Source organism: Zootoca vivipara, chromosome 11, assembly GCF_965207765.1.
Source record: "Zootoca vivipara chromosome 11, rZooViv2.hap1.1, whole genome shotgun sequence".
Taxonomy (NCBI): Eukaryota; Metazoa; Chordata; class Lepidosauria; order Squamata; family Lacertidae; genus Zootoca; species Zootoca vivipara.
Window position 1 is genome coordinate 35,760,471 of NC_142594.1, and position 15,725 is coordinate 35,776,195.

Genomic DNA, 15,725 nt, shown 5'->3' on the forward strand with positions numbered 1-15,725 from the left:
CATTAAACCCTTTGAACACATTTAGAGCTTCTACGTCTGACTATTTGGTATATTCTGATTATGGCCCATTTATACTAGTGTAACTCCTGGTTTATTACAATGATTCTATTACATTGATATAGCGCCAAGTCTTGCACCACTGCTCTGACATAATCATTGATTTCAAACTATTCAAAGTATTTCATGTGGTAGTGTACTAAATTCTAGGCTGGATCTACACTGAACTGTTTAACGTTATTAGAACAATATTAGATATATTGTTCTAAAATGTTACAGGACATACTTTTAAAGTAAAGCTTTTCTTACCTCTATCAAAACACTGTCTCCCTACTACTAGTTGCTGGTTGCTCTGTAGCACCCTCTGGTGTCACATTTTAATAAGGCATTATGAATGTTAAAAGTAGAACGTCATGTGGCCATAAGGTTATCAAAACCATTCATTAACCCTTAACATTAAAAATCATGAGTGTAGATCCGCCCCTAGACTCAATTGAATTAAAATCATTTAATTAATATTTTGTGCTATTTAAACAACAGCATCTCTATTATTTTGTGAATTCTAATTTTATTTTGGACTTCAGTCAGAAACCATTTCCTATTTCTTTCCGACTGGATTGTTTAAAGTTATTGGGACTAATTTTTCTGTTTTGTTCTTTCTGGCTTCAGCCTTCCAGCAGTCCTTCTTAAAGGAAATAGAAAGAGGATCATACCAGGGTGATTAACAATTAAACACGAACTCACTGACAGTTTTCTAGTTTTTGTATCCTTGAAAATGCCTTAGCCATTTCTGTCTCTGTGAGCCCATGACATTTTAAATTCCCTCCAAATATCCAAAGTTCTCTCAAATTCAAAGTGTTTAAATGATTAAAAATCTGAAGCCTGATTAAGAGGAGATAAGCCAGTGTTCCTGATCTTACGCACTTTAAATAGCACCAATTGGTTAGACTCATTTCAGCTATAATTCTGCTTAGTATTAATGAATTATACAGATACTGCATTTGTTTTTTGTAGGTAAATCTCTTTATATGCAATATTAGTATTAGAAGGGTCAAAAAAGGCCAACAATAATTGTAAGGAAAGACAGTCTGTGAGGGACAGGGGATATCGCGAAGTCCCTCCCCTCCTGAGTTCAAGCCCGTCCCCGAGCAAAGGGGAAAGCAGGGAGAGTTCCGATTCCAGTGGGGAAGCAGGAAGTCGTGTCCGAGGCTCAGGCAAGGTAGAGGAGCCAGGGTCCCAGGTGGGACAGGAAGGGGCAAGTAAGGGGGGAAGACCCATCCCCCCAACTCCAGAATTACGCAGGAAGAGGAGGGGCAAGAGGATGGGTCTGCCAAAGCTTTTGTGTTGGAGAAAGACGCGCCAAAAGCCATTAGGAGGTTCTGAAACCGACTGACAACATCGCTCCGTGTAAATAGCAATGACTTGAGCACTGTAAATACGCAGCACCAATAAAAGAATAAAATGCAGAGCTGCGTAGCGTCGTTACTCTGAAGTAGTCCACTCCGGCCACTGTGACAGCAACCTCCTAATCATTTTTGGGCTACTTTGGAGTTGCCGGGATGAGCGTGTCAGAGGCGGAGAAGTGGCGGCAGATCGCTGAGCAAGCCCAGCTAGAACTGCAACAGCTGTCGCTGCAGGCGCAGGGAGAATTGAAGGCAGCTAAAGAGGAGACTAAGAAGGTCCAGGACGACCGGCTACAACTTGCGGAACAGGTGAGAGAGCTCCAGGAAAAAGAGCAGCATTTAAGGGCGGTGGCGGTAGACCTCCAAAACAAGCTGGATGCAGAGAAAAACAAGGCGGGAGGGGCACCCCAAGTCCAAGTGCTGCCAGGAAGGAGAGCCGGGACCCTAGTAAGCAAGTTCAATGGAGACCCGAAGGAGTTTCAGGGCTTTGAGACTGAGATTGTGTATGCTCTTGAGCTGCACCACGATGAGTTCCCTGATGATGAGCACAGAGTAGCGTTTATTGTGGAGCACCTTACAGGGGCGGCCAGGGAGTGGCTAAGACCGTTAATTGCAACAAGGAATCCTTGCATGAAGAATGTCAAACTATTTCTAGAAGGTTTGAAAACGATGTATTCGTCCGATAGTCATATGGACCAGACTAAGGAGGAACTTCATAATTTACGCCAAGGAAATATGACAGTTCGCGCGTATTGGGCGAAATTCACCATGCTGGTGCACAGATTGGGGTGGGATCTGGAGTCTGCCCCAATGCAAGCGGCGTTTTACTTGGGGTTGCATGAGGAGGTGAAGGATGAGCTCTCGAGAGGTCCAAAGCCCAGTAATATGGATCAACTGAGCAAAGCGGCTCTGGCGGTGGGGGTGAGGCAGGAATCCAGATGGAGCGACAAGCAAGCAACGCGCGCAAAGCGGGCTTGGTTCCCACGGTCGCAGGAGAAGCCACTCCCTCAACAACCCTTTCAAGCCACGCCTGGGGCCAGTCAGGACCAGGAACCCATGCAGATTGATAGCGCGCGCGCGCGGGCTTTTCAAACCCCAGCGGCGCCAAGACGCAAGGAGGGAAGGGGTGGGAATTGCTTTCTCTGCAACTCCCCCCAGCATCTCGTCAGAGACTGCCCACATCGCAGGGAGTGGCAAGGAAAGGCGGGAACGGTTGTGCCCTCCCCCACTGACGCAGCACCACAGCAGGGAAACGGGAAAGCCTGGCTGCAGGAGACAAGGGGCGGCAGCCAGGCACAGTCAGCAGACAACAGCCCCAGCCCACCCACCCGCACAGAGAGGAGCAGAGCCAGCCCACCCCTCCCAGAGCAGGAGTGGTTCTAGAAGTGACGCTCACGCTCCCAAATGGCTATCCATTGACGGTCCTCGCCCTAATTGACAGTGGTGCCTCAGCCAACTTCTTCTCGAGAAACTTTGCAGAAGAGCACCAGATCCAGCTTCTGCAGCTGGATTTTCCTCTGCACGTGGCAACCATTGACGGCAGAGAGCTGCTGGGAGGGGCCATCACTCATCAAACCCCCCCCATGAGAATGACGGTTGGAAGGCACTCAGAGACACTGGCATTCAACGTCACCACCATCTCAGACCCCCCAATCGTTTTGGGCATGAGCTGGCTGGCGCGCCACGACCCCTCCATAAGTTGGCATCAGAGATGCATCACTTTTGGATCGGACTTTTGCCTGGAACATTGCATGCAGCACCAACCAGGGGAGGGGCCTCCGATAGCCACGGTGGCCACCATGCACGTCAAAGGGGGTGAGGCGATACCCAAACCATACTGGGACCTGCAGGAGGTCTTCAGTGAAGCGGAGTCCGACCACCTGCCCCCACACAGGCCTTTTGACTGCCAGATCAACCTGGTGCCTGGGGCAACTATACCCCCAGCCAAGCTGTACGCCATGTCAGACCAGGAACTGGAGGATCTGCGCGCTTTTATCGACAAGAACCTCAAGCGGGGGTTCATCAGAGAAAGCAAGGCAGCAGGGGGCAGCCCGGTCTTCTGGGTGGACAAGAAAGACACGCAACAGCGCCGTCTTGTGGTGGATTTTAGACGGCTGAATTCGGTGACAGAGCCAGTGGCTTTCCCCATGCCCAGAGTGGATGATCTCCTGACAGCGGCACGCAGAGGCAAGATTTTCACCAAGCTAGACCTGAGGGGGGCGTACAACTTGATCAGGATCCGGGAAGGCGATGAGTGGAAAACCACGATGTTCACGCCTCTGGGCTCTTTTGAATATCTGGTGATGCCCTTCGGGTTGCAAGGGGGCTCAGCATGCTTCCAGGCCTTCATGCACCACGTCCTGGGGTCCCTACTCTTCAGGAAATGCTTGGTCTTTCTGGATGACATCCTTATTTACTCCAACGACCCAGTGCAGCACGTGAAGGACGTCAGGGAGGTGTTACAGCGCCTGAAGGAGAACCACCTGTATGTGAAGCTGGAGAAGTGCAAGTTTCACACCAAGGAGGTGGACTTCCTGGGCTACAAGCTGTCAGACAAGGGGCTGGCAATGGACAAGGACAAGGTGCAGACCATCCTGGACTGGCACAGCCCCAGGACGCGCAAAGATGCCCAACGCCTACTAGGCTTTGCCAACTTCTACAGGAAGTTCATCAAGAACTTCTCTCGAGTTACGGCTCCCATCACTGACTGCCTGAGAGGCAAGCAGAAGTTCAGGTGGACACCAGAGGCGCAAGCAGCGTTCGAAAGCCTCAAGAGGGTGTTCGCCTCAGACCAGAACCTGTTCCACGTGGTTCAGGACGCGCCCCTACGCATTGAAACAGATGCTTCTGATAAGGCTGTGGGCGCCATTTTGTTGCAACTGGACGCCAACAGAGAGTGGAGACCCTGTGCCTTCTTCTCCAGGAAGTTGACCCAGCCCGAGCGAAACTACACAGTTTTTGATCGGGAACTTCTTGCGATCCACGCGGCGTTCCAGCACTGGAGACACTTCCTGGTGGGCGCCAAGCACCCCATCCAGGTGTGCACAGACCACAAGAACCTGGAGTTCTGGAGAACTGCCAGGGTGCTCAACCAGCGGCAGATACGGTGGGCGGAGTTCTTCTCGAACTTCAACTTCTCCATACACTACATCCCAGGAGAGCAGAATGTCAGGGCGGATGCCCTCTCCCGCAAGCCAGAGTACATGGAGGAGGAGGCGCCACCAGCCCCAAGGCACATTTTCCCCCCGTCGGCATGGTCCTGCGGAGCAGCAGTGGTGAGCGAGGCAGAACTCACAGCACTGACGGCAGCGGATGAATTTGCCAACCGCATCTTCAGAGAACTGAGAGGGGGGAGGGAGCAGGCAAAAGACTTTGCAGAACGCAGAGGGCTGCTTTTCTACAAGGGTGCGCTGTACCTACCCACCACCCAGCTTCGACGTACGGTCCTCAAGCAGATGCACGACAACCCTACAGCGGGGCATTTTGGAAGGGACAAGACCACTCACCTAGTCATGAGACACTTCTGGTGGCCAGGGGTGAGGGAAGATGTTCGAGACTATGTAAGGGGCTGTACCACCTGCCAGCGGGCGAAGGTGGTCAGAGCAGCGCCACCAGGGTTGCTGGAGCCCTTAGCCACACCACACAGGCCGTGGGAAGTGGTGTCCATGGACTTCATCACAGATCTGCCTTCGTCCAGGGGTAAGACTGCAGTGTTGGTGGTGGTGGACCTCATGTCCAAAATGTGTCACTTTATACCGTGTGCCAGGGCAGTCTCGGCAGAAGAGACAGCCAAACTGTTTGTTGATCACATTTTCAGACTGCATGGATTACCTTTAAGGGTTATTTCGGATCGTGGCCGCCAATTTGTTTCCAGGTTCTGGCGGCGGCTCATGAACCTCCTGCAGGTGGAGGTCAGCTTGTCGACGGCTAGACACCCGCAGACCAACGGACAAGCGGAGAGGGTCAACGCCATTCTGCAGCAGTACCTGAGATGCTACGTCAGCCAGCGGCAAACGGACTGGGTGGATCGCTTGCCACTAGCAGAATTTGCCTACAACAATGCAGTGCACGTCTCCACAGGGGTGTCGCCCTTTAAGGCCAATTACGGGCGCGACCTCAGATCTTTCCCAGAGAGGGAGAGGGAGGAGGAGGAGGAGGGCCCACAGGCTGAGGATTGGGCAGAGGAACTGGAGACGGTGCACCAGCAGCTCAGAGAACACTTGGAGAGGGCCAAGGAAGCGTACAAAAAGGGGGCAGATCGCCACAGGCGACAAGGGGAGGTCATCAGGGTGGGGGACAAGGTGTGGTTGTCCTCGGAGGGCCTTCCCACCAGAGGGAGGTGCAAAAAGCTGGCACCCAAATGGCTGGGCCCCTTCACGGTCACGCAACAGGTCAACCCGGTGGCATACAGGCTGGCACTGCCAGAGGACATGAGGGTGCATCCAGTGTTTCATAGATCGCTGCTGTCGCCGTACAGGGAAAGCAGCAGGCTCAGAGACAGCGAACAAACCCCCGAGGGAGGGGGGGAGAGGGAAAGCAGGGAGCAACTCAATGAGGCCACGGCCATCCTGGATTCAAGGTGGGGGGTGGGGGGCCTGGAGTACCTCATGGCATGGGAGGATGCTCCACCGTCCCAGAATGAATGGGTTCCCGCCACTCAGATACAGGAGGAATTCTTGGTGGAAGAATTTCACGCCCTCTTTCCCCACAGACCCAAGCCCTGGCACATGGAAAGGGAGGGGGAGGAGGAGGAGGCACGGGAGAACAGCTCACCATGGCGCTGGGAAGCGGAGTTTGAGGAACCAGAGGATGAGGTATGGGTGTCGCCAAGATCCACCCAGTCAGAGGAAGGAGCAGATTGGCAAAACATTTTTACCCCCACCAGCTCTGACGCCACGGACTTTTTGGGATTCCCGTCCTCCCAGGCGGAAGGGGGGGGCTCGCAGGACTGGGGGGAGGTGTTCACACCAACGGGCTCGGAGAGCACCGAGTTTTTAGGCTTCCAGTCGTCACCGACACATGGGGGGGGCCTGGGGAGGGGTGAAGGAGAGCTTGGGAGGGGGGTGGATGTGAGGGACAGGGGATATCGCGAAGTCCCTCCCCTCCTGAGTTCAAGCCCGTCCCCGAGCAAAGGGGAAAGCAGGGAGAGTTCCGATTCCAGTGGGGAAGCAGGAAGTCGTGTCCGAGGCTCAGGCAAGGTAGAGGAGCCAGGGTCCCAGGTGGGACAGGAAGGGGCAAGTAAGGGGGGAAGACCCATCCCCCCAACTCCAGAATTACGCAGGAAGAGGAGGGGCAAGAGGATGGGTCTGCCAAAGCTTTTGTGTTGGAGAAAGACGCGCCAAAAGCCATTAGGAGGTTCTGAAACCGACTGACAACATCGCTCCGTGTAAATAGCAATGACTTGAGCACTGTAAATACGCAGCACCAATAAAAGAATAAAATGCAGAGCTGCGTAGCGTCGTTACTCTGAAGTAGTCCACTCCGGCCACTGTGACACAGTCTATCCTCTGTGTGCTTCTCACATGATTAATCTGCGTCAATTCAAGTAACAACTTGGTGCCTCAAGCAAAGCATAGGCACACTACAAAAAAAATGTGTTTGAGAGCAAATTTGGTCTCACTGTGTGTATTTGTTCAGTGTGTTGATGGTGTTCATCCCTAACTTTTAGACTCCCTTCTCAGGTATTACAACTATGGACTATCAGTTGGAGCAGCAGAAATGCAATTGCTTGTTGATGGACAAAAAGATCCTACAGCCCTTTGGAGGATATATTACAATCAAGGAGATCAGTGGTTAAAGGGTTTCATTCAACTTGGCCGCCTTCCACACCCATTTCAATTATCTCTAGATAAAGTCAGCCTTGGATTTTATGACGGTGTCTCAGCAATTGATGATATAACATTTGAGAACTGTGCAATGCCACCTCCAGCATTAAACTGTGAAGGCCCTGATCATTTCTGGTGCCAAAACTCAAAGGCTTGCATCGACAGTTTGTTATTGTGTGATCTTGTTGATGACTGTGGAGATGGGTCTGATGAAGACAAATGCGGTAAGACATTGAAACATTCCCCCTTAAATTGCAATGGTCAACTTCAAGCACTGAGTAAATCTTGTGCCTGCCTCTCAGGCAATATCACAGTTCTGTTCACTTCAATAGACCTAGCACACTGAGTACTTAGAAGAGGGAAGGATTGTACCCATAAAGAAACCAAGGTCTGTGGAAACTGAATTTTAGAAAATGCAGTCCTTTGCTCACTTTGGATTAAGATTTGCTGATTTCCTACAAACTTTTAAATGGTGCCTCATTCTTAGCATAGTGCTAAGAATAAGTAGGAAATCAGTTGAATCTTCTGCATGAGAAGCATAACAATTTAACACAGCCCATTAGTTTACACTAACTAAAGGAAGTTAGTTTTCATTCGTCATTAAAAGTGTCCAAAAATAGATATATATGACAGTATTGCTTGAGCAAAAGTGGCCTCACCAAATTTGCTGCCTGCATTCACAGGTGGCTACTTCTGGGAGATGGGATCTATACAAGGTCAAGAGTGGGAGTGGGGGGGGGGCTTACTGTTAGCAAGGGTGACAGCAGCCCTTTTCAAAACAACAAAGGTCTGTTTTTGAAGCTCTGCTGTCATGGATGCGAGTAGAGCTCCTCTCAGCAGCTGACAACTGGCAGCCACCATTTTCTTCTGTGCAGAATGCCCCACATATAGTATTGACCTGTGGTGTTCTGGGGGGCAGGGATGTGGCATCTTTCTGCCATTTAAAAATCAAAGGCATATACATTCACTGGTTTCAGCAACTGAGCTGCAGTGCGACTTTGAACTTGGCCTCTGCAACTGGGAACAAGATGTGGATGATGACTTCGACTGGACCAGAAACCAAGGGCCAACCTCCACTTTTAACACTGGGCCAATGAAGGATCACACTTTGGGCACAGCCAAAGGGCATTATCTTTACATTGAGTCTTCAGAGCCACAGATGTTCCAAAACCAAGCGGCTTTGCTAAGCCCAGTCTTTAACTCTACCTTTGCACATGGAAAGAAAAGCTGCATTTTTCGCTTCTATTATCATATGTTTGGAAAGCACATTTACAGGCTGGCAGTTTCCCAGAGAACTGTGAGCAATACAAGGGGACAGCTGCTGTGGCAAACATTTGGCGATCAAGGCAACAGATGGATAAAGAAAGTGCTCTACGTTGAGAGTTCAGAGCCATTTCAGGTATGCTTGCTTAGAATGACATGAAACGTTTATGAAGATTTTTCCTTTCCTTTCCTTTCCAAATGAAATGGAAGTCTGACTGTTAGATCACATTTCTTTTGAACCAATTTCTTATCAAACATTAACTCGGCTTATCTTTTGCGGTTATTTAGAAGCAAAATATATTGTAAAGCGATCACTAACCTTTAGGGGCCAGAGGGCACATTTTGAATTCTGTGGAAGTGTTGTGGGCACCAGTCACAAAATGGCTGTGTGTGGGTGTAGCATAGCACAAAATGGCTGCCACATCTAAAAGATCATAAAATGAGGGAAGGCCACAATATGGTGTGGAATGGGCTGCAGTGGAAGGTGGAGGTGGAAAACTTCTGTTTCATAAATGTGAACTCATTCCATCCATGGAAGGGAATTTTGGATCTGGGCCATTCAGTCTTTGCTTTTCTCTTCGGTGGAAAATCAATTCCTGATGCAAAATTCATTCACAGAGTACAGTGCTACTCTATACGTTTATTTTTCATACAGTTGTTTGAGTTTCCGCTGTTGTTTCAGACTAATCAAATATATTAAACATAAATGGCTAGCAGTGAAAAAATGGTATACATAAAAGTCTTTTGTATGCCTTTAATAATACGGTAGCTATAGAAATCTAAAGGCCTCTGTAATCAGGTACCCATAATCTTAGTTTGGGGCATCAAGTAGTTTGCTTGTTTATCACCTAACATTTGCTCCTAAACTGTGCTGGATTTTATCCATTCTGTGTGGTTGGAAACTATGTTAATTGCCCCCATGTGGTGCTGCCAAATTATAAGAAACCACTAAAAATGCATTTGATCTCTTATTATTCCATAATAACTGCTGCAGGTCTTTATTAACGACTCTTACAAAGTTCTGTTCATACGTAGCTACATCGTATAAGTTGATTACCCCTGCTGCTTTCTGTAATTTTCATTATCCACATATCCTAGACTGAATTTGCTAAAATGCTGAGAATGGGAATTTAGTGTGCAATTTTGCATGAAAAACTGCAACAATGATTTACATAACATTAGAGAGGGAAGAATTATTCAGTACTTGAAAGAGCAACCTATTTAAATAACCAAATATTTATTCATACACTCTCAAATTTTAGATTCCTCTTGATGTCCCGCAGATACAGTTTTTTGTTAGTCACATTGCTATCCATAGGCAAATTACCAAAGTCTGAGCTGGAAGAAACTTGAAGTTTGCACTAGTCCCTTTGCTGTCAGACTGCATTACTTTCATGTTGTTGAAGTCTAACATGCAATTCACAACATGCTATACATTTCTACTCAGACATAATTCAGCTGAGGTCTAAGGGACTTATTCTTGGGGAAGTGGTTAGACCAGGCATCCCCAAACTGCGGCCCTCCAGATGTTTTGTCCTACAACTCTCATGATCCCTAGCTAACAGGACCAGTGGTCAGGGATGATGGGAATTGTAGTCCAAAACATCTGGAGGGCCGAAGTTTGGGGATGCCTGGGTTAGAGTATTGCAGTCTCAGAAACAGGAAAGTTGTCTGCATCAAAGAAGCCATGTACAGTTGAACAGAAATCCAGAATACAAAATGGAAGAGATACAGCTCAGTTTTATTTGACAGTACAACTAGAAGTACATTGTTCATGTGGTCCCGGAACAATAAATTTGCCCATACTGTAAGTCTGTAGTACAATAAAAACTGTCCATGGGTCTCCAATCACAATGGGATAATTAGCAAACAACAGTGGCTCACAGCAAGCTCTTGACACTTTTAGTACAGAGGGATAGCCAGTCCCTCTGATCTTCAGGTGTAAGCAAGACTTAACTTTTTTCTGAATTGTCCAGGGCAAGGCTTCACCAAAGGAACATTTGGTGTTGCTGAATAGGTTTTGCCATACAGTCTACATTAACAGTGCTTGCGAGGAAGTGAACTCCCTTACAGTCAGATCCTTGTCTACCAGATGCCCATCTTCTATGAAATCCTAGGCCTTCACATCTATTTCTGAAGAAACTTTCATTTCACAATACTTTTGACTTGTGAACCTGTGGAAAGGGTTCATTGTACATCACTTAGTTTTTTAGGAACATAAAAAAATGGGTTCACAAAAAAGCATTTAGTCACTACTGTACTGAAAAGATGGGGCAGGGAAAACAGAAGAGGAGGAAGTAATAAGTTTCTAATTAGTTCCAATACAAAGACTTTTTGATTCAACTCCCACTGCGTTAAAATGAAAAATAGACCCAATTTTTGGCATTAGCAACAACGTGATGAAAAATGACATTGACTCGAAAGTCAATTTTCTTAATTTTGAAACACTGGATTAAAATTAATTGCTTTGCATTTATCATATTTGCTTATATCTTATCTCATTTTTCATCTCACGGTTTCTTCTGTGTTGTTTAAAGGAATGAAGGCCTATCTCTGTTTGAAAAGTTTTCCGTGCCTTGGCTACTTAGTTCAGTTTAATGATTTATTACCAGTTTAGCATTTGTTTCTCAAAATAGTTTTAGCTATAGGATGCCTTATATGATTAATCATATATAGCTGATTCGTTAAACTTTGGGGAGGAAAATGAGTGTGTTATAGACAAAGATATTTTATTTTGTTTTTCCTCTTACACAGTTCTGTAGAAAAAATTAACCAAGAAAACTTGGTTTACATTTTGCTGTAAACACATAGATCTGGAAAAGACTGAATTGCCCAATTGTACAGGTGAAATTCGGAAAATTGGAATATCGTCGAAAAGTGCATTTATTTCAGTAATGCAACTTTTTATTTTTTATTTTAATTTTAATTTTTACAAATGCTTTCTTTTGAAAATTCCACAGTAATAAAGCAAATAGTTACAATAATACAAAAAATAAACATCACTATTACATTCCAGTAAAATTACATTCCATTTATAATTGACCCGCCTAATGACAAATAATTACAATTACAACAAATAAAGGCTTGACATACCTTGCTTTGCATGTCATGCATCTATCTCATATATTGGTTTCACCTTTGAAGTTGCATTACTGAAATAAATTCACTTTTTGACGATATTCTAATTTTCTGAGTTTCACCTGTATAACACATTCAGCCACAACAGGATGCACCATGGTGACAGCATAGAGAATAGGCAGAGATGGGGCGAGGATAGGACAGGAACAAGAGTGGGATGACTTGCATGGCATCTTTCCACCACCAGATCAGCTTGGTCTGTGTTCCATATGCACAACAACTAAATTGCAACAAAGAGGGGAAGAGATATTGCGACCCATTTGCAGACAGAGGCACTTAGGGGAGTGATGTGTCCTACTTTACAGAGGGCAGACCTCTGTTTGAAGGACTGTGTAACCCAAGTCCTGTTTACAGATAGGAAGTGACAGCAGGAGCCTTGAAGTTATCCACCAACCGTTGATACCTGGAGGCACAAAGTTCACCTAGTTTCAGTCTTCCAAATGCTGTTAAAATGGATTATATTTCTATGTAAATTATAGTAATTATTTCTTGATTTGCTTCTCTACAAATAAATTAGCATATGCAGATATGACACAAAACTATGTCTTCTTTTTTTGCTTTTTTGTGATGCATTGCCTTTTTTAAAAGTGATGCATCAGTGGCCACTCTAGAGGCAAAGGGACATGGGCTTTCCCTCTGCAGTCCTTTAAAGTGGCTTAGAACTCCAGCATCTGGGAGAAATTGGGGTCTGAATTAATTAACACAATTTCCCCCTTCCTTTTAGGCCTCAGGCTGACAAGACAGAAGCTGTTAGCACATGCTGCCTGTTAGTCTACGGTATCTTGCAACATCAAGACCCACACTTGTGCATTATTTCATGCTTCCAATATTCTGTGCCCAAACAAACAATCTATTCTGCTTTTGAAAATAGAATAGAAATAGAAGATGGCACACACACACACACCCAAATTAAAACAATAAGAAATGTAAACATATATATATATATATATATTAAAATACCATAAAACCACAGAATAAAACGAGCAGTAAAAAAAGTAAAAGAAAAATCCAGCAGCTATAAAATACAAAGTTAACATCACAAAATCTCAGAACGTAGATTAAATAACTATACATTCTGAAGAACCACAGAAGTTATGGAGGAATTAGGAAGAACGGGTCATACTACTTTTGGAAGGAATTGCCTTCATGGTGCCTTCATATCTGCCAAGAGACATATTAACCTATTAATTTCCATAGCATCAGCTTTGTCCTTGCTGCGGCAGTTATAGATAATAGAAAGTTCAATTTGTTCTAAAAATAATCAGCATTTCTCTTTAATATACGGTAAGTTAAATATAATGTATAATTCTCATTTACAGAGAATTATTTCTCATGTATGGTAATATTTGACCAACTACATACGAGCCTTGCATAAGTTTCATTCAAGCTGGATCTGCAAAGTTCTTAGAGCTAAAAGAAACTGGGAACTATTTATCCTCATTCAGATAATAAATGAGATGTGAAATTAGCTTCATGGTAAATGAGTTCCCTGGAGGATGGTATATATAATGGAATCTGAGGTTTGCACATACTCAGTTGGCAGATGCTTTTTAAAATGGCTTGCCTTTTGGAACCGAATTTTGACAAATCTTTCTTCACTACAAAAAAAAAGTAGATAAGAAACCGATCCTATTTGCACCTTTACATTGGTAACTATGGCAGAACATTTAATTTTTCTTTGGAGTTTTGTGAAAACCTCTTTGCCATGTATCACGAAGAGCAGAAATCAAGATTGCTTAGGCCAACTTGTAAGAATTATCTTGGATATATCTAAGGGTCAGTTAACATGTTGTGCTATATTTTTACGTATTTGATTACAGGTGTGGTGGGTCTTTGTCCCTCCCTAAGCCTCAGGGGTGGGTGTGGGTGTGATTGGGATCACAGCTGGGAAGGAAAAGGTTAATCATCCCATTGCTTCGTACTGCAGTCCCAGTTAAAATCAGCCACCCCAGCACCAGTAAGTAAATATGGAAAAGAAAAGCACATAGTAATTTGCTATGCACTTAAAGTAACTTCTTGTTTGGACCTAAGAGCTGCCAGTTTGGAAACAGCAGAAACCGAACTATCGGGATTTTCTCAATTAATGACAATTAGTTTGAAGTCTGTGAATGCAGTTGAGTATAAGGATGAAAAATGGGCAAGATGATATGGCAACTAGGTCAGATCCGGAATGTCAGGTCCAGAATGAATAGTAAGTAGTTCTAATTTTAAAAATAACACCCAGAAAAAAAACAGTTACTATTGGTTGGTGGTACTGATGGGTCTGGAAGAAGTATTCAACCTGTTCTAAAACTGCTTTTTTGTTAGGGGGTAGGTACTCTTGATTTTGCCTTAGTTACAAATGTGCAGGTGACAGTGGTAGCCAGGAATGTCTTTTGCCACCTCCATTTGGTTTGCCAACTGTACCCTTTCCTGAATGAAGACCTAGCTCCAACAGTTCATGCTACTGCCTCCTCCTCTATTTAATAAGAGACACAAATCTCTGTACACAGTACTGAACTTAAAACATAGCTAGGACAGATGCAGGATAGATATGGCTTGTGTACACATGATGTGTACACTGCTTCCATGACCAGCCTGAAAGAATGTGTTCTACTTTATACTCAATATCCCATTACCCAAAGCAAGGCTATTATGAATCCATAACATATTAAATAAAGGAAAACCCCAAATTGAATATTCAGGCTAATTTTGGAAATAATGTAGCATTGTACACAAATAATTTTGACTATATGTTTATTGTAATGCAGTCTTGGTATTTTTCTTCCTTTGACAGTCTCTTAGGATGAATTCCTTTTACGTTATTATTCTCCCACACCCACACTTCTATTGGCAAATTTATTTTATCTGCACTGAATTGTAGCTAACTGGAGTTTGCCTGCCTGTCAAAGGAAAGCTCCTGGCATGTAAAAACAGTCACCCATCTTTTTTATATCTTGCAAGAATTCTTCCTATTTGTTATTCATTGCTAGTTTTCCGAAAGTGAAAATATTTACAAGAACTAATTAGCTGTAGGAGAAAGGATGTAGCAATACATTATGTCTAAACATACATTCCCACATTTGACCTGAATCTGTTTACCACAGCCCCCATCCTTCATTCCCTCACCTAAATGCCAATGAAACAGAACTGAAAAGAACATCATCTTATGTAAATGTCTGATGAGGAACATTTGTTTTTGAAAATATCAGTTGCATTACAATTTAAGTTGCACTTTTCCAGCTTATTTTTTTTCCCTGTCACTCTTTAGTTTTGAAAAATATGGATGTATTGTCTAAATTATCACCTGTAGCTTATGGCGCATGGAAATATAATATTGAAACTAAGATGTATCTTTCTGTTTATCCAGACTGTGGGATTCATGTGTCTGCTTTTTATGATTGACGAGAGCATTATTGTAGGGCATGTGCATGCAAGGGTTTCTTTCATAGGCGTTCAATCATTTCCCCAAACCACATGACATCTGAATGTGCAGTTTTGATCTACTGCCTGTATTGCACAGCTGATGTTGAAAACTATGCTATCTACATGGATGGTACTACCCAGACTGGGAAAGGATATCTGCTGGTGTGCAATCTGTCAGTGTACTTTTCCAAAACAGGAAATTTATAAAATTTAAAGAGATGGGAGATCCAGTCCTGATTTTAATGTCATCTCATCCAGTTAGGCCTTGATATTGAAACTTGTTAAGGTGTGTAGGAAGGAAGAAACTGGTTCATACTCTTATGTAAAGCAAGAAAGGAGCTCACAGACACGTGAATCCTTATTTGGGAATCCTTATTGGGAATCCTTATTTGACCGTGTTCTCACTATTCTACCCTGGTTAGTTCTCTCCAGGTTGAAGGGCACTTGGCATAAATCCTTCATTTAAACTGTTTCCAATAATAGATTTTGGAATCAGACCAGATAATCAGGCTCTCCATCTTTTGTGCTGATAAAGAATGCCCAAATGCATTTAACAGTGTCCAAGACTAAGACAGAATATGAGCTCTCCAATCTAAAATACTGTGGACAAGATCTAAAAGATCTCATGAGAAAAAAGTGTCCCTCTGTCATTTGTATTCCTTCCCAGTGACAGTGCCTGGCATCTCATATGGCA

General features: G+C 44.6%; 1 protein-coding gene across 1 annotated transcript in view; it reads left to right on the forward strand.

The window, feature by feature from the left end:
- MALRD1 (MAM and LDL receptor class A domain containing 1) overlaps nt 1–15,725 on the forward strand; it is a 268,805-nt gene that overhangs the window by 65,348 nt on the left and 187,732 nt on the right. Inside the window, exons 18-19 of the mRNA XM_088654242.1 lie at nt 7,082–7,449; nt 8,203–8,624. Coding sequence (XP_088510368.1) covers nt 7,082–7,449; nt 8,203–8,624 — 790 coding nt within the window. The remainder of the gene's footprint in view (nt 1–7,081; nt 7,450–8,202; nt 8,625–15,725) is intronic.